Raw genomic sequence first — 26,114 nt, 5'->3', positions numbered from 1 at the left:
CCCTTTTCAGTTCTCTACTTCCCCCGTTGTGGACCATAGCCTGGGGCAAGGACCTTGTTAGGCCTGTTCACTACAACGTGTCCTGGAACATGTTTGATCCTCATTGCCTCGCCCTTAGTAGTTGCTTAGTAAATATTTGTTGGAATGAATGAAAAGATAGTCTAGGAACCTACTCATTTGGGGTGTACAGCGCAGTGGAACCTATCAGCTTTTGGAAGTTGTTAGGCATGGGCAGGGATCTTGGGTGCTTTTGCGTTCCATTGTGGTACTCTCAGAAATGACCATTTCTTATCTGAGGTTTTAGGAAGTGAGAAGCGATACATATTTTGATTTACAATATATTTTTTGATTCTTTGACTTTTCCCCCCCTGAAATTTTGCAGTCACATTTGGGATTGTAGCTTTTTCTCATTTACATGTAGGTAGACAAGAATATTGTTTTCCCTTGTACAATGGTAAATTGGTCACTTTTTTGGTGTTGGCAGTAGAGCGTCTGGTAGTAGCTAAGGGAATTGGATATATTTATATTATTAAAGTATTGTTTATCATGTGCCCTTCAGCCAATACTTTGGGTCTTAAATTAATATACCTTAATGTATTTTTCCCCCCAGTCTGGATTTTTTACCCCAGTTTTATTGAGATGTAATTGACATATAATATTATATGACTTTATCAATGTAGCTTTAACAAAGAGAAATAGGAATATTCCTTTGGATAGCAAGGAAGGGAAAAGAAAAAGGGAAATACAGTAATAGTAATTTCTACCTCTCCAAACTGTGCATCTATTTGCGCCCAATTTTAAGAGGGCAGCTTTAGGCTTGGATAATCTTTAAAAGATTTGTTTGGGTGGGTGAGGAAGTGGCTGTGAGGCTGATTGCAGGATTTGTCCCAAAGTGTTGAAGACAGTAGGCTAATGTTGGCTCAGTGTGCCTGAGGCCTTAAAGACAAAGTTAGTTAGGTTTGACCTCTCAGGGTTTCATTAAAGCTAGAGTGTGTTTCTTGGGCCTACTCAGATTAAGAATTGTATATCCCTTGGGCCTGACAGTCAGAATCCTATCAGCCTCTGAGAGTGGTGTTGGTGTGGTGAAAATATTTACCAGAAGGTTCTTTGCTTCCTCTGTACAGGATATATCTCTACCTGGTATACACATTGATAGGTTTTAACTAAACTTTTCTGTTGCATTTAATAGTGTGTTTTCAAATTCATAAATCTCAGCAAATAAATGAAATAAACATGACATTGATAGTAGCATTTTTATTGATTGGTTTATGTATGCACTCAGTGAGCACCTGAGCATCCACCTTACCCAGGCATTTAAAACATAAGTCACTTAAATCCTCACAGCAGTCCTGAATGATAGATATTATTTACTTCATTTTCCACATGAGAGACACCTGAGGGTGGAGATTTAAGTAACGTCTCTAAGAATTACAGTTAGGAGTGGCAAATTTGGAATTCAAAGGTCTGCCTGGCTCCAACCCCCCCTCCGCCTTTTTTTGTTGGCCGCACATAATCCCTCTCTTTAAGGAACTCACAGTGTTGTGGAAAAGATAGACATAGGCATCTACTTATAAAAACCCAGGTGATTTCACATTAAAAGAGAACTTCCTTGTATTCTTTTTGTCTTCTGAATGCCTATAGGAGGTGCTCAGTAAATATTTGTTCCATGAATGAACAGATTAACTAGTATAGAAACCTGTTTATTTAGGCTTTGTTGATCCATTTGGCTTAGCAGTACAGAAAGGAGAGTGAATACTTTTTGACTGGGTTGAGCTTCAACTAGTGAAAGGAGTCCAGAGGAGGTGACCACTTTAGGTACGCGGAAGCTGAAGCACAGAGAGGTTAACTGTTTGCCTGAGGTTGCATTTTCAGCCCACTAGCAGTGCGGAAGCTTGTTTATCTACCTAAGCTGCCTGCTTTATATTACTGAGTGCATATCTTTCATCCTAACTTTGAAAGATATATTTCTATCCATAGTTCAGAGTAATTTTCAGATGATAAAGCCTTGTGAAGGTGAAGTATATCTATAAGCCATTGAGTTCCCAGGTAAGTTTCTTCCCGAAGTTTGGCTAACCCCTGAAATAAGATTTAAGATTTTAGGATGATTTAAATAAAGATGCTTTGGATTTAACGAAGATTACTAAAATAGAGTAGATTGCCCAAGGAAGGCATTTCAGTGCCCTTTACATGAAGTATTTAACAGTTTAAGACTATTTTTTTTCTAGATGGGACATCTGCTACAATAGAATTGTTTACAGATAAGTTAAACTTTTGATACTATATTAATGTCACAGGGAATATAAAGCAGATTTATTGATAACAACTTTCTAAACATATACTCCTAACTTTTTTTTTTTTTTTTTTGCGGTACGCGGGCCTCTCACTGTTGTGGCCTCTCCCGTTGCGGGGCACAGGCTCCGGACACGCAGGCTCAGCGGCCATGGATCACGAGCCCAGCCATTCCGTGGCATGTGGGATCTTCCCGGACCGGGGCAGGAACCCGTGTCCCTTATATCGGCAGGCGGACTCTCAACCACTGCGCCACCAGGGAAGCCCACTCCTAACTTTCTTAATCAAAATACTTTGAGACTAAAAAAATTTTTGTTGTCTTAAATAAAACATTCTGTTGAACTTTTTTTTGATCAAAATATAAAATTTTTATGACTGAAGTAGTCTATATAAATTATTAAATTTTTTTCCCTTTAATCAGGATTCATTATTTTGAAAGCTATTAAGAACGTTTTATGTTTAGGTGAGATTTTTGGAAGCAGTTGAAATGAACTTATGTCTGTATGGGATAGTGGAATGAGCATTACGTTAGGTTGGAAGACGTGCGTTCAGTACTCTTGGCTGCTAATTGGTGTCATTGAGCAGGTGACTTGACTTCCATGTTTTAATTTTTCATTTGTAAGTTGGGAGTAAGACTGTGACTCCCATAGACAGTTGTTCGAATCAAATGAGATAGTCCTCGAAGGTAGGATTATATAAATTTGAGGCGGTAGTGATACTTTTGCCATGTATCATTTGGTCCCCCTGCTTCATTCTTATTGGTTAAATAGAAAGTTACTCTTAGAAATTTTTAAAAGTCGATTTAAAATCTTATAGTCGTACATTGACTGCCTTTTGAGAGGGTATGAATCTGACATTAAGTTATTAATGTCAGATTCAATTTATTAGTTAAAAATGTCATCTCTTGGGCTTCCCTGGTGGCGCAGTGGTTGAGAGTCTGCCTGCTGATGCAGGGGACACAGGTTCGTGCCCCGGTCCGGGAGGATCCCGCATGCCGCGGAGCGGCTGGGCCCGTGAGCCATGGCCACTGGGCCTGCGTGTCCGGGGCCTGTGCTCCGCAACGGGAGAGGCCACAGCAGTGAGAGGCCCGCGTACCGCAAAAAAAAAAAAAAGTCATCTCTTGCGTACATTTTAATGTTTGATCATTTTTGTGGGTGATTTGGAGAAAGTAAGTGGAGTTAAAAATGTTCTATCGTTTAAAAATTGGATCTTAAAATACCTAAGATAATCATTTTGATTGGGCTTTGAACCTGGCCATCTTTATTCTGAAACTGTAAGGTTGTCCACATGAAATCTTTCTCATTCTGAGTGACAATAAATGAAGCGTGTAGATAGTAGTGAAGTTTAGAATATATACAAAGCTATGTATATAAGTCATTAAAAATTACTTTTTGCCTGGAGGGATGGTTTGTTTTTCGCCGAACAACCTTCCTCCAAATGGTGTCTTTCAGGTTTAGGATTTGGCGCTGTTCAGTTGTCTGCAGGTATATGAAAAATAAAAAGTTATGGTTATTAATTTTTCACGTTGCTTTACCATGTGTGGAAAAACGTGCAGTACATTATGTGATTCCTTTGAGAAGCTTGTACTTACTAAAGATTATAAAGTTATCTTGTGGGTATGTACAACATACTTTGCCAGTTCTGTGGGTTAGACTTGAAGAGTTTATTAAAGATTATACTATGTTGAGTATTACTGATTACTTTCAAAATTGAGTATTACTTATTAAAGATTTACTATATTGAGTAAATTGGAAAAAAAAATCTGATGTTAAATTTTCACTTGAAAGTTTATAGTCCTCAGAGAAGTAAGCTTGGTTTTTATGGGAATTGGCATTGTAGGAAAGGGGAATTGTAAGAAGTTTTTAACATTTAAAAATTGCTTCCCTGGGGGCTTCCCTGGTGGCGCAGTGGTTGAGAGTCCGCCTGCCGATGCAGGGGACACAGGTTTGTGCCCTGGTCCTGGAAGATCCCACATGCCGCGGAGTGGCTAGGCCCGTGAGCCATGGCCGCTGAGCCTGCGTGTCTGGAGCCTGTGCTCCGCAACGGGAGAGGCCACAACAGTGAGAGGCCCGCGTACCGAAGGGGGAAAAAAATTGCTTACCTGGTTTTTAACTTCTTTATAATAAAATGTGTTTTTTAACTGAGATATATGATAATATTTGAAGTGGATTTTTTTTAAAGTCCAGTGGTTCTTAAAGTGTGGTTCCCAGTCATATAGTGTCACGTGGGAACTTGTTAGAAATGCAGATTCTTGGGCCTGACTTATTGAATTAATAAGTGGGGCTAAAACTTGAGAACCATTATTTTAGACTAACAGAATTGACATCTTATGTGCTTAATTGTATGAAACTTGTTTCCAGTTTTTGGCTCATGTCTGACATACTTGTTTCACTTTGTGGCCTTAAGGAAATGTGTTTTTACTGGACACCTTTAAATTAAATAAAAGGAAGCTATCTGTAAGGATAAAAAGGAGTAGTGTACAACAGGGATAGGCAGACTTTTCCTGTAAAGGTCAAGAGTAAATATTGAGGCTTTGTGGGCCATGCAGTCTCAGCTGCAACTGCTCAACTCTGCTGTTGCAGGAAAGCAGCCATAGACAATGTGCAAATGAATGAGTGTGCTGTGTTTTGATAAAACTTTATTTATGGACACTGACGTTTGAATTTTATGTTATATTCATGTGTCATGAAATATTATTTTACTTTTAATTTTTTCCCAGCCATTTAAAAAATGTAAAAACCATTCTTAGCTTGTGGGCCACACAGAAACAGGCAGTAGACTGGATTTTACCAACCTCTGGTCTCGGGGATTTCATGTAAAATAAAGCATTCCGGACTTCCCTGGTGGTGCAGTGGTTAAGAATCCGCCTGCCAGTGCAGGGGACACGGGTTCAAGCCCTGGTCCGGGAAGATCCCACATGCCGCAGAGCAGCTAAGCCTGTGTGCCACAACTACTGAGCCTGTGCTCTAGAGCCCGTGAGCCACAACTACTGAGCCCACGTGCTGCAACTACTGAAGCCCACGTGCCTAGAGCCTGTGCTCTGCAACAAGAGAAACCATGACAATGAGAAGCCCCACTCACTGCAACTATAGAAAGCCTGGACACAGCAACGAAGACCCAGTGCAGCCAAAAATAAATAAAATTAAAAAAAATAAAAATAAAGCATTCCAACAAAATACCAGTCTTCATCAAAGTTAACTGCATGCTGACTGTTCTATTTAGAGTGGAAAGCTAACATACCTGAACAAATAAAAATTTGCGAGGATACTAAGCTTTAAGAAGAATTGCCCTTTTATATTACTCTGTTTGATTGACAGCACATCTTGAGAGCCAGTCAACCTAAGGCGTAGTAATTAATGTTAGACTGTGTAGCTGATATTTTGCTGTATATGTATCACTTAGACATTATTTATTGCAAGAGAAACATTATCTTGAAATGTTGGGTGGTACTGGGAAAGAGGTTTTTTCCAGGAAGAAAACTTTAGTTTTTTAATGGAAGGAAGTATAGATGTTTTTTCCTGCTCAGAATTGGAGGTTAAAAAAAAAAAATTAATGATGGCTTTTCAAAGTGATAGTGAGTGCTTAATACTAAGTTAAATTTTTACATTTAATTGAACTCAGTAATTTATGCTTTCACTGTCATGTACCCTTTATCTTTCCTTGCTGTAATGCTCGCTTGCTGTCTACCATGAATTTGGCCTTCTTGACATTATTCACATTAGCATGGATAACTTTTCATGTACATTTGTTTTAAAAAAATTTTATTGTGGTAAAAAACTTATAAAATTTACCATCCTAACCATTTTTAAGTGCCCACACATGTATTTTTTTTAATGCATAAAAACAACCATTTTATTATGCTTAGAGTTCCTGTGTGTCTGGAATTTGGATGGGCACAGTAGGGCCAGTTGTCTCTGCTCAGTGGTGTCTGGGGCCTTGGCTGGGGATGTTTGATGATTGGGGGTGACCTGACAGCTGGGGGCCACAATCACCTGGAATCATCTTTACTCATGTGTCTGGTGGTTGTGCTGTCAGTCTTCTGAACAGCAGCTGGGGCCTCTCCATGTGGCCTCTCAGTGTAGCCTGGGCTTCCTCAGTATGGTGATGTCAGAGTGGTTGGACTTTATTGTTTTTCAGGGCTCCAAAGGTGGGTGTCCCAAAAGAACTGTATGGAAGCTGCATGATCTTTTTTGATTTATCTTCAGAAGTCACACAGCATCACTTCTGTTGCATTCTAATGGTTTTAAGTGAGTCACTGAGGATGGTCCTGATTCAATAGAGGAGGGCCATAGATCCCTACCTCTTGTTGAGAGGAGTATCGAAGAATTTGTGGACTTGTTTGAAAGACTGTAATACAGTTGGCTCTCTGGCCACATGCGAAATATAGTGGCCAGTATGTCTCATTCCATTATATTAGGTTGGCCAGAAAGTTCGTTTGGGTTTTTCTGTTACATCTTATGGAAAAACCCGAACAAACTTTTAGGCCAATTCAGTAGCATCAGGCTCAAGTTTGAGGTCCAGGATCTCACCATCTAATTTAGGTCCAGGTGCAGATGAGATGACACTTGGGTTTGGTTTCTTGGGCATAGTATTTCTCATTCTTAAGATGTGTTAACTGAAAGGACATGTTATCTATCCCTCCCCACAGCTCCCAGTATTTATGTAAGTGTCTCAGACACTTAAAAATCTGCCACCAGGCCAGTACTTAGGTACTGGGAAGTAAGCTAACATTGTCTTCCTTTGTCTTCTGCACAGTTGCCCCAGTTTTTGAGTCTCTGTCTTTATCTTGCAGTATGTTCATGCGGATGCTCCTACCAATAAAACACTGGCTGGGCTGGTGGTACAGCTTCTCCAGTTCCAGGAAGATGCCTTTGGGAAACATGTCACCAACCCCGCCTTCACCAAACTCCCTGTAAGTACATCAGCTTATCACACTGGGACATCTTCAGTTTCTGTACTCTTGGGTGCAGCCTACAGCTCTTTATTTTGCTGTTGCTATCTTATAGAATAGGAAAAAGGAGGAATCGCTACAGAATTTTAGCTATAGAACACTATTGCTTTTGAACTGTAGGAAGCATCTCTTTCAGAAGTCATTTAAAATTTGCATTAAACATCACAACAATTATTACCTAGACTTAATTGTTAACATTTTACTATGTTGTAGTTTCCTATTGTCTTTACTGTACTAAGTCTTTTCCATTTTTTCCTCCTGATTCAGTTCTTGTGGCTAGAATGTTGTTCTTGGAATCTTTTTATATTTTGTAGGTGGGATTCTTCTGAGCTTATGTGAGAATATGATTCTGTTCTCCTTGCAGTTGGTATTTTGACTGAAAGTTTGGCTTGGTATAGAAATATTGGGTTATGCCTTATTTCCTTTTGTAATTTGAAGGTTTTGTTCTTCTCAACATTTGATTTTGTAGAGAAAAATCTGATACTACTTGTTGATTTCCCCCTTTTTATAATTTTTGAAATTTATTTATTTATTTATTTATGGCTGTGTTGGGTCTTTGTTGCTATGCGTGGGCTTTCTCTAGTTGCGGCGAGTGGGGGCCACTCTTCGTCGTGGTGTGCAGGCTTCTCACTGCAGTGGCTTCTCGCTGCGGAGCACAGGCTGTAGGTGTGTGGGCCTCAGTAGTCGTGGCATGCGGTCTCAGTAGTTATGGCTCGCCAGCTCTAGAGTGCAGGCTCAGTAGTTGTGGCGCACGGGCTGAGGTGCTCCATGGCATGTGGAATCTTGCCGGACTGGGGCTCAAACCCATGTCTCCTGCACTGGCAGGCGGATTCTTAACCACTGCGCTACCAGGGAAGTCCCTGATTTCCCCTTTTAATACTGATCTTTAAAATTCATAAATATGTCTAGTTATCATATGTCATGATCTGAAGACTCAGTTATGTTTCTTTAGCTCAGGGAACATTCAGTCTGTTAGTCTTCTCTGCCATCCTGTATTTCTTTATATTTTTGAACTCTGATTGTACAAATACTAGATTTCTGGGAACTATCTGTCCTATATTTTCCCATAATTTTTGTCTTCCATTTCTCTGATTCGGGTTTTTGTAGTTTCCAGTCTGCTGTTTGTTGCCTCTACTGAATTTATTATTGGTAGACCTTTTTATAAATCTCCAAAGCTTCCGATTTGTGTGTTCTTATTTCATCACTAAACTTTTTGTTTTAATAACTCACTGATTTCTCAGATATAATTGAGAATAAAAAATATTGTTTTATTGATATTACAGTAAATCTGTTCATTTCACTTATGGTATTTTTGTTATCCAGAAATTTATTTTCATTAAATATATGGATGTATTTTTTTTTTTTAATTATTTTTTTAATTTTTTTTTATTTTACAAATTTAATCAGTTATACATATACATATGTTCCCATATCCCCTCCCTTTTGCGTCTCCCTCCCACCCTCCCTATCCCACCCCTCCAGGCAGTCACAAAGAACCGAGCTGATCTCCCTGTGCTATGCGGCTGCTTCCCACTAGCTATCTACCTTACGTTTGGTAGTGTATATATGTCCATGCCGCTCTTTCACTTTGTCACAGCTTACCCTTCCCCCTCCCCATATCCTCAAGTCCATGCTCTAGTAGGTCTGTGTCTTTATTCCTGTCTTACCCCTATGTTCTTGATGACATTTTTTTCTTAAATTCCATATATATGTGTCAGCATACAGTATTTGTCTTTCTCTTTCTGACTTACTTCACTCTGTATGACAGACTCTAGGTCCATCCACCTCATTACAAATAGCTCAATTTCATTTCTTTTTGTGGCTGAGTAATATTCCATTGTATATATGTGCCACATCTTTTGTAGTTTCCAGTCTGCTGTTTGTTGCCTCTACTGAATTTATTATTGGTAGACCTTTTTATAAATCTCCAAAGCTTCCGATTTGTGTGTTCTTATTTCATCACTAAACTTTTTGTTTTAATAACTCACTGATTTCTCAGATATAATTGAGAATAAAAAATATTGTTTTATTGATATTACAGTAAATCTGTTCATTTCACTTATGGTATTTTTGTTATCCAGAAATTTATTTTCATTAAATATATGGATGTATTTTTTTGAATCACGTTGGGAAGCTTTCTCCACTTGTAGGTGATAAAGGATTTCAGCCATGTGTTCTTCTAGTATTTGTAGAAGAACGAATTTCTACACTATTTGTAGGTGTCATTTTTTACATGTAACTCTGTTATCCATTTAGAATTTATCTTGGTATTCATTGTGAGCAGTGGATCCGGTGCTCACAAAAAAAAAAAGCAGTTTTATCTTTTTTCCATATGATCATCTGGTTAACCCAACAACATTTATTAAAGGGTGCTGCTTTTCCGCATGATTTCTTTTTTTAAGATTTTTTTTGATGTGGATCTTTTTTTGTTAAATTTATTTTATTTTTGGCTGTGTTGAGTCTTCGTTGCTGTGTGTGAGCTTTTGTCTAGTGGGGCAAGCAGGGGCTACTCTTCATTGTGGAGCACGGGCTCTAGGCGTGTGGGCTTCAGTAGTTGTGGCGTGTGGGCTTAGTTGCTCCGTGGCATGTGGGATCTTCCCAGACCAGGGCTCGAACCTGTGTCCCCTGCATTGGCAGGCAGATTCTTTTTTTTTTTTTTTTCGCGGTATGCAGGCCTTTCACTGTTGTGGCCTCTCCCGCTGCGGAGCACAGGCTCCGGACGCGCAGGCTCAGCGGCCATGGCTTACGGGCCCAGCCGCTCCGCAGCATGTGGGATCTTCCCGGACCGGGGCACGAACCTGTGTCCCTTGCATCGGCAGGCAGACTCTCAACCACTGCGCCACCAGGGAAGCCCTGGCAGGCAGTTCTTACCCACTTTGCCACCAGGGAAGCCCTGATGTGGACCATTTTTGAAGTCTTTATTGAATTTGTTACAATATTACTTCTATTTTATATTTTGTTTTTTTGGCCATGAGGCATGTGGGATCTTAGCTCTCTGACCAGGGATTGAACTCATACCCTCTGCATTGGAAGGTGAAGTTTTTTAAAAATAATGTTTGTTTTTATACTGCTTTTATTTTATTTTTTAAATTAATTAATTATTTATTTATTTAGTTTTGACTTAGTTGCGTCTTAGTTGCAGCGTACGGGCTCCCCCTTGCGGTGCGGAGGCTTCTCTCTAGTTGTGGCATGTGGGCTTAGTAGTTGCAGCACACGGGCTTAGTTGCCCCGTGGCATGTGGGATCTTAGTTCCCCAACCAGGGGTCGAACCCATGTCCCCTGCATTGGAAGGTGGATTGTTAACCACTGGACCGCCAGGGAAGTCCTTTCCTCACTGATTTGAGTTCAGCAAATATTTAGCATTTGATTATGTGCCAAGTTCTGAGAATTCAAGGAGTAATACAGTGTATTGTTTGTCTTCAGGGGGCTTACTTACCCTCTAGTGACCTATATGAATAGAGCCTTTGACTTTCCTCATGTCAGGAAATGTTTTCCAAGGGAAAGGACATTTGAACTGAGTCCTGAAAGTAGAGTGTGAGTTCTTTAGGGACATGCTGGAAGATCGGATTTTCAGGCAGTGATAGCAACATATAAAAGCCTAAAGGCTTTTAATGTAGTTGCAAATAGTTCAACAGGGTTAGAACTGAGGGACAGTAGGCAGAAATATGGGCCAGAATCAGTCATAAAATGACAGGTTTACTGTGTTAGAAGTGTGGCTTTTATCTTGAAAGTGATTAGGAAACACAGCAAGGGGGTAGAACTTTGTGATTTGTGTGTGTGTGTGTGTGTGTGTGGGGAGGGTGGGTTGTGGGGCTGAAATAAGAAAGAATTGACTGGGATGACTACACTGAGCAGATTGCTTTCTCCCTACGGTGGAAGCCAGAGTATAAAAGCAGGTTTCTGGAGAAAGGTACTCAGTTTAGTCTGTGTTGAGGTTGGCTCTCCTGTAGGTACCTCAGGTTTAGAAATCCTATAGGTAGTTGGAAATGAGATCTGGAGTTCTAGAGAACAGGTTGAATTAGAGGAAGAGATTTGGGAATTACTGGGTACTGGTTGAATTCACATTTGCAGAGCAAGATCATTCCTTTTATTTTAATTATTTTTTAGCTAATGCTTTCAAAATACCTATTTCTTAATATGTGATTTAAGTTATATATATGTGTAGTATATTGGCATTATAGTAAGTACATGCATATAATTTATAAATACATGGTTAGATACTGGAGGTACTTGCTCATTTTTTAACAAATGGGAACTACTCCACTGGATAATCAGCATATTTCATTTTCTGAACTATGTGATCAATTGAGGTTTTGGGGTAACTTAAAATTAATTGAAAGTAAAAATTTGCAAGAGTAGTTTAAAGAACTTTCACTTTCATTTAGAATCCCCAATTTTTAGCATTTAACCATATTTGCTTTATCATTGTCTTTTTCTCTGCGTGTTTGGGCATGTTATTCTGAATCATTTGAAAGCTCCATGTTCCTTTACCTCCAAATACTTGAGTGTTTATTTCCTGTTCTCTTATATTATCAACTGGATTAGAGTTATCAAATCAGGAACTGGTTGAAGTTTTCATCATTTAAAACACTGTAATATAATACAGATTACATTTTATCAAGTATAAAATCATTTAGAATAAAATTTACATGTAGCTTTATATGAAGTATTATATGTAAGGTGATTCACATTGTGTTTTTGGTATTTCTAATTAGGATTGTATGAGTGTCTTAAAAAACAGTATTTACAAGGGACTTTATTTGTGGAATATTTAACTCCAGGGAAGTAAACCATTATTGTTTTTCCAGATTTTAAAGATTAGAGAAGAATATTTTTAGGAATAAACCAGAATTAAAAATAATTCATGACTTAGTGCCATTGGGACCAGCTGTACTTCTTTTTCTCTCAGAATAGTGTTTAGCTTTTTTCCAAATGAAAGGGATTGATATAATGTGTAATGGTGTAAAACAAAGATGGAGGAGAGAGACAATAAAGCAGAGAATGTTTTAGTGAAACATGTAAGCTATTTACCTTAAAAAGCTTTTTTTCCTGAATAAACTGGACTGGTGTAGGAGTTCACTGTTTGGGCTGTTTTTTTTTTTTTTTTTTTGATTTTTTAAAAATCAGAATGGAACTTCATGTACTAACTTCCTAAGTCATATTGGATATTAAACAGCTGGCTCAACATAGGGTAGGCTCTATCTAGTGCTAATTGAGAAGTTAGAAAGATTTAGGGGAAAAAAGTACTTTGTAAGGCTAAAAATATATTGCATAGGCAAACATAATATGAATTGAAATATTTTTTACCTCCACAAGTAAAAATTCTTGTTATTCCCTAATCCCTTCAAGGCTTAGTACATTTGCATGCATAACACAAACATAATTGTAACTACAGGCTAGACAATTTTGTATTCTACTTTTAAATTTATATTTAATTTATTTATTAAAAATTTTTATTAGAGTATAGTTGATTTACAATGTTGTGTTAGTTTCAGCTGTACAGCATAGTGATTCAGTTATATATATATATATATATATATATATATATATATATATATACATATATTCATTCTTTTTCAGATTCTTTTCCCATGTAGGTTATTATAGAAAATTGAGTGGAGTCCCTCTGCTATACAGTAGGTCCTTGTTGGTTATCTATTTTAAGTTCATTTATATCATTTTTAAATTTTATTTTATTTATTTATTTATTCATTTTGCTTGCCCCAGGTCTTAGCTGCGGCACGCAGGATCTTCATTGCGGCATGTGGGATCTTTAGTTGTGGCATGCGGACTTCTTAGTTGCAGCATGAGAACTCTTAGTTGTGGCGTGCATGTGGGATCTTGTTCCCCAGCCAGGGATTGAACCTGGGCCCCCTGCACTGGGAGCACAGGGTCTTAGCCACTGGACCACCAGGGAAGTCCCTATATCATTTTTTTAAATTAGATTGCACATATGAGTGATATCATATGATATTTGTCTTTCTCTGTCTGACTTACTTCACTTAGTATGAAAATCTCTAGGTCCATCCACATTGCTGCAAATGGCATGATTTCGTTCTTTTTTATAGGTAAGTAATATTCCATTGTATATATATACCACATCTTATTTATCCATCCACCTGTCAATGGATATTAAGTTGCTTCCATGTCTTGGTTATTGTAAATAGTGTTGCAGTGATCATTGGGGTTCATATATCTTTTTAAATAAATTTATTTATTTATTTTTGGCTGTGTTGGGTCTTCGTTTCTGTGCGAGGGCTTTCTCCAGTTGTGGCGAGTGGGGGCCGCTCTTCATCGCGGTGCGCGAGCCTCTTACTGTCACGGCCTCTCCCGTTGCGGAGCACAGGCTCCAGACGCGCAGTCTCAGTAGTTGTGGCTCACAGACTTAGTTGCTCCACGGCATGTGGGATCTAACCAGACTAGGGCTCGAACCCGTGTCCCCTGCATTGGCAGTTAGATTCCCAACCACTGCGCCGCCAGGGAAGCCCCATATATCTTTTTGAATTATGGTTTTCTTCAGATATATACACAGGAGTCGGATTGCTGGATCAGGTGGTAGTTCTAATTTTAGTTTTTTAAGGAACCTCCATGCTGTTCTCCATAGTGGCTGTACCAATTTACATTCCCACCAACAGTGTAGGAGGTTTCTCTTTTCTCCACACCCTCTCCGGTATTTATTGTCTGTAGACTTTTTGATGATGGCCGTTCTGACTGGGGTTAGGTAATATGTCATTGCAGTTTTGATCTGCATATCTCTGATAATTAGTGTGTATCCTTGCCTCTTTCGTCATGTATTAATTGACCATAGGTGCATGGGTTGTATTCTACCTTTTAAAATAGATCATAAGGGGACTTCACTGGTGGCGCAGTGGTTAAGAATCCGCCTGTCAATGCAGGGGACACGGGTTTGAGCCCTGGTCCAGGAGGATCCCACATGCCGTGGAGCAACTAAGCCCGTGCGCCACAAGTACTGAGCCCGTGTGCTACAGCTACTGAAGCCTGTGTGCCTAGAGCCTGTGCTCCACAACAAGAGAAGCCACTGCAATGAGAAGCCCGCGCATCAAAACAGAGTAGCCCCCGCCTACTGCAACTAGAGAGAGCCTGTGCGCAGCAACGAAGACCCAACACAGCCAAAATAAATAAATAAAATACCAAAAAAAAATAAAATTTCATTTTACTTTATTTTTTTTATTGAAGTATAGTTGATTTACAATTTGTTAATTACTGTTGTACAACAAAGTGATTCAGTTATACATGCATATATTCTTTTTTTATATTCTTTTCTGTTATGACTTATCCTGGGATATTGAATATAGTTCTCTGTGCTACTGAATATAGTTCTCTGACCTTGTTGTTTATCTATTCTATATATAAAAGCTTACATCTGTTAACCCCCCCAAAATATGGAACACTTAACAAATTGCGAGTCATCCTTGTGCAGGGGCCATGCTAATCTTCTCTGTACTGTTCTGATTTTAGTATGTGCTGCCACAGCAAGCACTCCTGTAACTTTTTTTTAAAGTATTATTTTACGTTTTGGAGATCAGCACTAAAATATGGTGGTCTTTAATCCATCTTCAGTCAGAAGTCTTGATGGACTTTAAAACCAGTTGATTTTGCCTAAAATAAAGCTCATTCATTTCTTTTTTTTTTAAATTAACTATTTTTTGGGCTGTGCCGGGTCTTAGTTGCGGCACGTGGGATCTCTACTTGAGGTACGGGCTCCAGTAGTTGTGGTGCACGGGCTTAGTTGCCCTGTGGCATGTGGGATCTTAGTTCCCCAAGCAGGGATTGAACCCGCGTCCCCTTCATTGGAAGGTGGCTTTTTTTTTTTTTTTTTTTTTGCGGTAGGCGGGCCTCTCACTGTTGTGGCCTCTCCCCTTGCGGAGCATAGGCTCCGGACGCGCAGGCTCAGCGGCCATGGCTCACGGGCCTAGCCGCTCTGCGGCATGTGGGATCTTCCCAGACCGGGGCACGAACCCGTGTCCCCTGCATCGGCAGGCGGACTCTCAACCACTGCGCCACCAGGGAAGCCCGGAAGGTGGCTTTTTAACTACTGGACCACTAGGGAGGTCCCTCATTTATTTTATTTTTTAATTTAATTTAATGTATTTATTTTTTGTTGCATTGGGTCTTTGTTGCTGCATGTGGGCTTTCTCTAGTTGTGGTGAGCGGGGGCTACTCTTCATTGCGGTGCGCGGGCTTCTCATTGTGGTGGCTTCTCTTCGTTGCAGAGCATGGGCTCTAGGTGCGCGGGCTTCAGTAGTTGTGGCATGTGGGCTCAGTAGTTGTGGCTTGTGGCCTCTAGAGTGCATGCTCAGTAGTTGTGGCGCATGGGCTTAGTTGCTCTGCGGCATGTGGGATCTTCCCAGACCAGGGCTCGAACCCGTGTCCCCTGCATTGGCAGGTGGATTCTTAACCACTGTGCCACCAGGGAAGCCCCCTTATTCATTTCTTTTCTTTTTTTGTTTTTTATAAATGTATTTATTTTATTTGTTTATCTTTGGCTATGTTGGGTCTTCATTGCTGCGCATGGGCTTTCTCTAGTTGCGGCAAGCGGGGGCTACTCTTCGTTGAGGTGCTCAAGCTTCTCATTGCGGTGGCTTCTCTTGTTGCGGAGCACAGGCTCTAGGATTGTGGACTTCAGTATTTGTGGCACATGGGCTCAGTAGTTGTGGCTTGAGAGCTCTAGAGTGCAGGCTTAGTAGTTGTGGCGCATGGGCTTAGTTGCTCCATGGCATGTGGGATCTTCCCAGACCAAGAATTGAACCTGTGTCCCCTGCCTTGGCAGGCGGATTCTTAACCACTGTACCACGAGGGAAGCCCTCATTCATTTCTTAAATTGAAATAATGTAAGATACTGAATCTCCACCAAATAGTTTCTTGAACCAGGTGTTATGGGAAGAGCCCTGAGCTTAGGAATTAAATAGCCATATACTACCACTCTGCAACCTTGTGTGAAGGCACTTCGACCTGTAGTACCATTTCTGGGAACGTGTTCCTTGCCCTACTGATCCCATGGCATAGTTGTTAGAATCACATGATGTGTGAGAATAAAAGCTCTTTGAGAAATTAGAAGTAGTATGCAGTACTTTAAGACATAAAAAGTAGATTGCTGACTTGTGTAGCAAAAGTGTTTTTGGGGGGCTTCCCTGGTGGTGCAGTGGTTAAGAGTCTGCCTGCCGATGCAGGGGACACGGGTTCGTGCCCCGGTCTGGGAAGATCCCACATGCCGCGGAGCGGCTAGGCCCATGAGCCATGGCCGCTGAGCCTGTGTGTCCGGAGCCTGTGCTCCGCAACGGGAGAGGCCACAACAGTGAGAGGCCCGCGTATCGCCAAAAAAAAAAAAAAAAAAAAAAGTGTTTTTGGTAAAAGTAAAAATGTACATGTAAGGCATACATATTATTTAAACATTTATTATACTAGTTTGCTATCAACTCCAGTTCTTTTTTTTTTTTTTGTGGTACGCGGGCCTCTCACCGCTGCAGCCTCTCACATTGTGGAGCACTCCGGACGCGCAGGCTCAGCGGCCATGGCCCACAGGCCCAGCTGCTCCACGGCATGTGGGATCCTCCCGGACCAGGGCACGAACCCGTGTCCCCTGCATCGGCAGGCGGACTCTCAACCACTGCACCACCAGGGAAGCCCTCAACTTCAGTTCTTAAGGAAGGTCCCAAAGAGCCATGTCTTCTTGTTTCTCTTCAACTTATGTTCCAGAGATAGTGTATTTTGTGTAAATGAGCTGTGAACCTGAGAACTAACAGAATGCTGTAGTGCCCTTTGAATTAAAGCCAGATTTTTCAGTTGAACATTGATAAGTCTTGCTTTACCTTCTTACTCACTGCAAGTGTTTAGTATGTATTTATTGGTTGATGTACCTTTGCTGTGATGTTAGTAACTGTCTCAAAGACAGGGAGAGTGGAAGTCTCTTTAAAAAAATAAGCTAGAGAGCTGAACCATATTTACTTTCTGAAATTGAGCTTTTCTTAAAATATCTACAAAAATGTAAAGCACAATACTGACTGATTTTAAAGCAACTATCAGAACTCAGTGAAATGATTATTACTTTTCAAAAGGAAATATGTTGAGGAGATTGATACACAAAGTTTCAAGGGACTATCATTAAAATTTTTGGAATTGATTTTCAAATTGTCATAGGAACTTATATAGGGTTTTTATATCTATCTTTGGTGGAATGTAATGAATACTTTAAGGGTAAAATTTGTTGTCAAAGCCAGTTCTAACAAATAAGGTCATGTGATTCAACTGGGTAGTACTATTTTGGGACATTTTAAACAAGTCACAGTCTGTAGGCTATCTCTCAGTGATACTTTGGAATTTCTACCCATTAAGTGTGACTGACTTCATGGCAGGAATTCTCATGAACTTGGTCAGTCTGGTGTAGAGGAAAGGATGGGAGTTTGAGGACTGTCACTTCAATGATCTGTTTCCTTTATTTGAGTCAATAAACCATGCTTTGTGCTAAATAAATTTTAGGGAAAAGAAAATTAATAAGAAAAGGCTTAGAGTCGTCAGAAAAAGGAGTTGGATCTGATTCTTGGTTTTATAATTGTTCCCTTCAGAGTACCTGAGTGGCAGGAATAAATGGGCAGGTCTAAGAGGAATCTGTTGTCTTCAGATTTTTCACTTAGAACAGTTTTTCCTGATAGACTTCTTTTTGAGCTTTCTGCTCCTGAAAGTGTTCTGTGGCAAAGAAGCACTAGAAAACTAGGAATCAGTGAACATTATGGTCCCTACAGGTTTAAGTATTTTTTTATCTGTATCTGAGAATGGTATTGTTTTGCCAAGATCATGCTAAATTCTAGGACTTTCTGGAATGGGGGAGGAGAAGACCACGATTAGCATGTAAGTCTGAGAAGCAAGAACAAAAGTACTTGTGGAGACAAATCACTCATCTTAGTCACCACAGGAGTGATACTACACTCTTGGAGTGACTGGAGAAGTTCCTGATGTCCATGGGGTCCAATCTAGCAGGGAGGGCAAAACTGTAAAGACTTCAGACTGCAGCCTGGATCTCCTTAGAACAAGGACATTATCTTACAAATACAGTTATCAAATTTAGGAAATTTAACATGGACACAATACCATTATCTACTATATAATCTGTCTTCACATTTCACTAATTATCTCAGAAATGTTTCTTATAAGATCTAAACCAAGATCCCACATTTTAGTTATATCTCTTTAGTCATGATTAATTTGAAATAGTTCAGCCTATGTCTTTGTCATTCATGACTTAAATTTTTAACCACTGGACCGCCTGTTCTTCATGACTTAAATTTTTGAAGCATACAGACAAATGTTAGATTTGTAAAATTCTTCCATGTTATTACTTGTAGTTGCAGTTTGTTCATTCTGGTTACTGTTTAAGGGTTTGGCAAATTTTTTCTTAAAGGGACAAATGGTAAATATTTTAGGCTTGCAGGTATATGGACTCTGTCACAACTACCCAACTCTGTTGTAGCATAAAAAGCAGCCAGAGACAATTACCTACATGAGTAGGTGTGACTGTGTTCAAATGAAAATTTTAAAAATGGGCAGCTTGGTCATAATTTGGTATCCCTTGCTGCATAGTATTTCACTGTGGGCATATTGCACAATTTATTTATCCATTCTACCACTGATGGGTTTTTGGGGTTATTTCCAGTTTAGGGCTATTGCAAATAGTGCTGCTATGAATATGTTTGCATATGTCTTCTGGTAAACGTAGGTATTTATGTCAGTTACACTCCCACATGTGGAATTGCTGGGTCACAGGGGGTGCATGTTCAGCTTTAGCAGATATGGCCAGTTTTCCAGAACCCTTGTGCCAATTTATACTCTCACATGCAGTGTACAGTGTACAAGCGTTCTAATGCTGTACTTTCTCACCAATGCTTGTAAGTTGTCTGTCTTTTTAATTTTAGTTTTTTGGCGGATTTGTGGTGATACACATTGTTTTGTAGTTGCTGATAACTAATGAAGTTGAGCACCCTTTTATATTTTGCACCATTGGGCTGTTCTCTTCTGTTTTTTACCAATTTTTTTAAAAAAATTATTTTTGGCTGCATTGGGTGTTCATTGCTGTGCGCGGGCTTTCTCTAGTTGCGGCAAGCAGGGGCTACTCTTCGTTGTAGTGCGCAGGCTTCTCATTGCAGTGGCTTCTCTTGTTGCGGAGCATGGGCTCTAGGTGCACGGGCTCCAGTAGTTGTGGCACGCAGGCTCGGTAGTTGTGGCTCGTGAGCTCTAGAGTGCAGGCTCAGTAGTTGTGGTGCATGGGCTTAGTTGCTCCGCGGCATGTGGGATCTTCCCGGATCAGGGCTTGAACCTGTGTCCCCTGCATTGACAAGCGGATTCTTATCCACTGTACCACCAGGGAAGCCCCTGATGTGTTTCTCGAAGCTGAGGATTTATATCCTTTAAAATTTCTCAGAAACTTTAGCTTTTATTCTTCTGTGTCTAGTTGTCTAATTTTCTGTCAGCTGTGCTTTTACTTTCATTGGATGGGTTACATATATATATTTCTCAAGCCTTTCTCTCTTTTTTAGTGTCCTTAATCACTTTATGTATTCTAATTTTACAAGCCCTGTCATGTTGTTTCTATTATCTGAAAATGTTAGGATTCTAATCTTGCTGTTAGCTTTGTCTGTTGACTTAAAAACACTTAATTATGTTTGAATTGTGGCCTGTCAGTTCTCTTTCAGTGGAAGTTTATTTGGGAATCCTGTTGACTTGGGTTGAGAATTTGCTCATTAAGGTATTTCAGAGGACCCGCCAACCTTAGGACCGATTCTTTTTTGTTTGTTTGTTTTGGCTGCACTGTGCAGTATGCTTGATCTTAGTTCAGGGGATCAGGGATGCAGCCTGTGCCCCCTGCATTGGGAGTGCGCAGTCTTAACCACTGGATGACCAGGGAAGTCCCTAGGACCAATTCTTATGTTAATTTGGCAAGGGGTTCCTACACTAAGTATTGATAGTGTATGTCTCCAACTCAAATTATCTTGAGGCGGAAGCTTGTTTTCCTCCTTAGTTTTTAGCTGGCATATATTTTTTCTAGCTTATCCTTTCCCTAATGGTGCAGCCTGTTGATACCCCTGGTGTTATGTGTGTATGTGTGTGGTAGGTGATTGTCTTAGTTCTAATGTCCTCACTTGCATAGGTCTGTAGTCTTACTTCCTGACCCTGTAGAGAAACTCAGACCCTAGCATTTAGGTTATCAAGGTTGATGTTACTTACCTATTTAATCCCATTATCCCCAGCCTCCTGTCACCCTAGAATTTTAGTTTTTAACTCAACAAAATTGCCACTTTGACTTTTAGTTTGATTTTTTTTTCTTATTTTTGTCCCTGGGGATTTGTTCTCCTTCTAATTCAGCTACACATTTAAAATAATGTCTGTATTTTTTATCCAACATGTATTTTTAGTGGTAGGGTTTTCTGGTTATTTAGCCTGCCATATTGCTAGAGCCAGCAGCACCTTTTCATCTGTAAAATGGGGTAAAGACAGTGAACTTGTGAGGAGTAAATGAGGTAATATATATAAAGTGCCTCATGGTAAATTCTCAGTAATTGGTAGTAATTATAATACTTTTTGTTCTCCTCAAGAATAAGAATACTACACCAGTGATTACCTATGATTAGAGGTGATAATTATAACACTATTATCATTTCTTTTATTAATAAACTTGGGAAATGTTTCTAGAAAGCATTGTTTTAACTCAAAGCAGTTAAAATACATAAAGAAACTTATGGAATGTTTAGTGTCTTTGTACTTTGTGAGGTAAAAGAATTCTGGACTCTAAGTGATAGGTTTTTTCAATTTATGAAGATGACTGTGATCTTCTGTTAACATTCTTGGTTTCTGGCTCATGTTCAGTTTCTGCTCCTTTATTCACTTCCACACATCCGCTTTCTGGCGCAGTCGTTCATTGATTAATAGACCCAAACAAGGCATTATAAATGTGTATATTCTCCTCACACAAACGTATACCATTGTCGTCCTTTTTACTGCACGTTGGCACTACCTTGTCTTTAATGAATAAGTCAAAAAATAAAGAAATAAGGACACTACGGCACAAGGTTAAAGCACTTTTAAGTATTTCAGTTAGGTTTATCTTTTTTAAGGTTTACTCAGCCCAGCAGAATTTTAAGTGGGCTGTATAAATAGGTAGGATGAGACCACTTTATATACATCCAGAATAAGATTAGATTAAATTTCCAATTTAGTCAGAGATGTAGCAGCTTATCAAAAGCAGTGTGGTCACACAACTGGGAATAGAAGCAGCCTGTTAGAGCTGTCCCTGACCCCCAGAGTCTCTAATTGGGGTATGCAGCTGCTTAGATAACTCACCAAAGGCAGGCTGCCGTTGCTGGCTCTGGAAGGCTCAAGTTTCGGTACCCTATTAATTTTTAGGTTTTTCAGTACTAATCAAGAGGAATTTACTCTTAACAATCTGGCTTCTTCAGAGAATGTTTAAGAACTTGAGCTCTGATATTTGAACCACATCCAGCGGCAGCTTGAGCAGACCCTGTTCAGGGTGAGTGTAGTTGGGATGAGGATTGAATGAGGAAGTACAGTCAGGAGCCAGTGGGTGTCCCTGAGAAGTCTCTTGTCTCTGCCTCCAGCTTTCCATCCCCTGACTCTGGTCTACTACACTTCTATGTGGGTGATACTGATACTGAGCTTGTCAGGAGGACCAGAACCCCAAATCCATTTCCATGAAAGCTCTAAGAATCCTTGATGTATGGCGAGGTCCCTATTTGTTCTTTTGTTTCTTCTGCCACATCTTTAAGAATGTTTTTCTTATTGCACTTTATTACTAGAACTAGTACCCTTGACAGGTCTGTGAGTCTCCCTCTTTCCGTTTATTCAGATCTTACCATTAGAAAATTGAAGGTCTCAGTTTTCTACCTCTTCATTCATCACTTGTCCCTATAGTTGTTGATAGAAGTTATTTTGTCTGTCTTAAGCATATATCTGATAATATTTTAATTTCTCAAATTAATCTGTCTAGAAATTGACTATAACCTTAAATTACATGTAGAGATGTTTTATTGTGATCTGCTCAACATATATTTCTCAGTAGCTTGGATCTGAATTTTTAAATGATTTTAGTACAGTAGAACTGTTGAGAAAATTTTTATGGATTACCTACATTGTCAGGTACTCTGCTGAATATTGATGTTAAAGATTTGAATAAGACACTATTCCTGTCCTCAAGGAGTTTGAATAACAGATAAATCTATAAACCAGTCATTTCTGTATTACGCTGCGAGTGTTGTGCATGTGTGCAATAGTGATATGCCCATGTGGTTGGCGAGAACATTTTATCTCAATCTCTGGGCAGTTCAGAGACGGATTAGTAGGAGAACTAAGTCTCATTCTACTCTAGTAGGTACCTTAGCACATTATTCTAGTTTAAGTGCCAACACTACGAAATTGTAATGTTTTATACATTTTCTCAGATAAATAACAAGTTGTCAGTGATAAGACTTGCACCCAGATGCTTTTGTTTAGAATATGTAATGCAGCTTTTGAAATGTACCAGGAATAGTGTTGGGCAAAAAATTAGGAACTCAGAAACCCATGTAATGTTTAAAAAGCAACGAGATAACCACACTGATCTGTGAGGCTTACTTGTCTGTTTAATTTGGAAGAGCTCATCTTAGTGATTCTTAATATTTCTTATTTTAAAACATGCTATTTATTTATTTTTAACTGTAGTAAAATAAACATAACAGAATTTACCATTTTAGTCATTTTTAAGTGTATAGTTCAGTGGCATTAAGTACATTTACATTGTTGTGTAACTGTTACTACTATCCATCACCAGAACTTTGTCATTTTCGTAAATTGAAAACTCTGTACCTGTGAAACAATAACTTCCATTCCTGTCTCTCTCCAGACCCTACCAACCACCATTCTGTTTTTTGTCTCTCTTAATATTTGATATCATGTTTTTTTACATTATATGATTTTGTAATAATAGTTTTCAAAGGAATAAATGAATGGTATATATATATATATATATATATATATATACATATATATATATATATATATATTTTGTGTGTGTGTGTGTGTGTGTGTGTGTGTGTGTGTGTGGTACGTGGGCCTCTCACTGTTGTGGCCTCTCCTGTTGCGGAGCACAGGCTCCGGACGCGCAGGCTTAGCGGCCATGGCTCACGGGCCTAGCCGCTCCGCGGCATGTGGGATCTTCCCGGATCAGGGCACGAACCCGTGTCCCCTGCATCGGCAGGCGGACTCTCAACCACTGTGCCACCAGGGAAGCCCTGAATGGTATATTTTTAACACTTAATCTTTTTTTATTTTTTTTTTTACTGTTTTATATTTATTTAATTTATTTATTTTCTTTATCTTTTTGGCTGTCGGGTCTTAGTTGCAGCATGCGGGGTCTTCGTTGCAGCATGCAGGATCTTTCGTTGTAGTGCGGGCTCTTTGTGGCGTGTGGGCTTCTCTCTAGTTGTGGCATGTGGTTTCTAGAGTGCGTGGGCTCTGTAGTTTGTGGCACGTGGGCTCTCTCGTTGAGGCACGTGCGCTCAGTACTTGTGGCATGTGGGCTTAGTTGCCCCGCGGCACGTGGGATGTTAGTTCCCCGATGAAGGATTGAACCCGCGTCCCCTGCATTGGAAGGTGGATTCTTAACCACTGGACCACCAGGGAAGTTCCTAACACTTTATCTTATTAGCCTATTTGATGATCACATTTATATTAAATTTTTACTTCCAAAATATGGAAGTCATTCAGCATTTGATTTATTTGAGCTCTGCTTTTATAATCCATAAAGTGCAAATCTTTTTTAAATTGTTGCACAGATTTTAGCTATAACTTAAATGCATAGTTAAATATAGTTATACCGTGTTTCAGTGGTCATTAAAATAAGAGTTCAGTTATAATTTTTCTAAAATTTAATGTCAGGAACCTAAATTGGAAAAAAAACCCTAATATATACTAATATTTCTTATTCAACAGGAGAACCATATTGGAAATTGTGTGTTACTGGATTTTTCCACATTTTAAAAATCAAATTTTAAATTTACCAGCAGAGTTTTGTAGTATATCAGTATTTTGTCCATACTATTATAGTCCATATATAGTCCATACTATACTATAAAAGAAAAAAGTTTTTTTTTTTTATTGAAGTATAGTTGATTACAGTGTTTCAGGTGTACAGCAAAGTGATTCAGTTATACATACATACATTTTTTTTCAGATTCTTTTCCATTATAGGTTATTACAAGATACTGAATATGATTCCCTGTGCTATACAGTAGGTCCTTGTTGTTTACCTATTTTACACATCGTACTGTGTAGCTGTTAATCCCAAATTTTCAATTCATCTTTCCCCCCTTCCCCTTTGGTAACCATATGTTTGTTTTCTATGTCTGTGAGTCTGTTTCTGTTTTGTGAATAAGTTCATTTGTATCGTTTTTAAAAATGCTTTTTTTAAAAAATAAATTTATTTATTTATTTTTGGCTGCGTTGGGTCTTCGTTTCTGGGCGAGGGCTTCCTCTAGTTGCGGTGAGCGGGGGCCACTCTTCATCGCGGTGCGCGGGCCTCTCACTGTCGCGGCCTCTCTTGTTGCGGAGCACAGGTTCCGGACGCGCAGGCTCAGTAGCTGTGGCGCACGGGCTTAGTTGCTCCGCGGCATGTCGGATCTTCCCAGACCAGGGCTCGAACCCGTGTCCCCTGCATTGGCAGGCAGATGCTAAACCACTGCACCACCAGGGAAGCCCCTAAAAATGCTTTTTATTTTTATTTTTAAAATATTTTTCTTTAATTTTTTGGCTGCACCACGTGGCACGGAGGATCTTAATTCCCTGACCAGGGATCGAACCCATGCCCCCTGCACTAACCACTGGACCACTAGGGAATTCCCCATTTGTGTCATTTTTAAGATTCCACCTATGTGATATCATACGACATTTGTCTTTCTCAGTGTGACTTACTTCACTTAGTATGATAATCTCTAAGTCCATCCATGTAGCTCCAAAAGGCATTATTTCATTCTTCTTTCTGGCTGAGTGTTATCCAGTTTTGTGTGTGTTTGTGTGTGTATACACCACATCTTCTTTATCCATTCAACTGTTGATGGACATTTAGGTTGCTTCCATGTCTTGGCTATTGTAAATAGTGCTGCTGTGAACATTGGGATGCATGTATCTTTTCAAATTAGAGTTTTCTCTGGGTATATGCCCAGTAGTGGGATTGTTAAATCATATAGTAGATCTATTTTTAATTTTTTAAGGAACCTCCTTACTATTCTCAATAGCGGCTGCCCCGATTTATATTCCCACGAACAGCATAGGAAGGTTCCCTTTTCTCCACACCCTCTCCAGCATTTATTGTTTGTAGACTTCTTTTTTCTTTTCTTTCTAAAATAAATTATTTATTTATTATTTATTTTTGGCTGCATTGGGTATTTGTTGCTGCGCATCGGCTTTCTCTAGTTGTGGCGAGCCGGGGGCTACTCTTTGTTGTGGTGTGTGGGCTTCTCATTGCAGTGGCTTCTCTTCACAGGCTCTAGGTACACGGCAGTATTTGCAGCACGTGGGCTCAGTACTTGCAGCTCGCGGGCTCTAGAGCACAGACAGGCTCAGTAATTGTGGCGCACGGGCTTAGTTGCTCCGCGGCATGTAGGATCTTCCTGGACCAGGGATTGAACCCAGGTCCCCTGCATTGGCAGGCTGATTCTTAACCACTGCACCACCAGGGAAGTCCCTCTTTGTAGACTTTTTGATGGTGGCCATTCAGACTGGTGTGAGGTGATAGCTCATTTTAGTTTTGATTTGCATTTCTCTAATAATTTGTGATGTTGAGCATCTTTTCATATTCCTGTTGGCCATGTGTATG

The 26,114-nt window shown here is 39.6% G+C and overlaps 1 protein-coding gene and 1 non-coding gene across 2 annotated transcripts in view; one reads left to right on the top strand and one right to left on the bottom strand.

The window, feature by feature from the left end:
• Positions 1-26,114, top strand: part of SMARCC1 (SWI/SNF related, matrix associated, actin dependent regulator of chromatin subfamily c member 1) — a 182,434-nt gene that overhangs the window by 1,316 nt on the left and 155,004 nt on the right. Inside the window, exon 2 of the mRNA XM_060109245.1 lies at positions 7,082-7,201. Coding sequence (XP_059965228.1) covers positions 7,082-7,201 — 120 coding nt within the window. The remainder of the gene's footprint in view (positions 1-7,081; positions 7,202-26,114) is intronic.
• On the bottom strand, positions 14,638-14,739 carry LOC132498117 (U6 spliceosomal RNA). The gene has a single exon (XR_009533729.1). It is a non-coding gene; the product is annotated as a U6 spliceosomal RNA (small nuclear RNA).

This window comes from Mesoplodon densirostris, chromosome 10, assembly GCF_025265405.1.
Source record: "Mesoplodon densirostris isolate mMesDen1 chromosome 10, mMesDen1 primary haplotype, whole genome shotgun sequence".
In the NCBI taxonomy this organism is placed as follows: Eukaryota; Metazoa; Chordata; class Mammalia; order Artiodactyla; family Ziphiidae; genus Mesoplodon; species Mesoplodon densirostris.
Note: the sequence above shows the minus strand (reverse complement) of the source record. Positions and strands in the feature narration are given on the sequence as shown.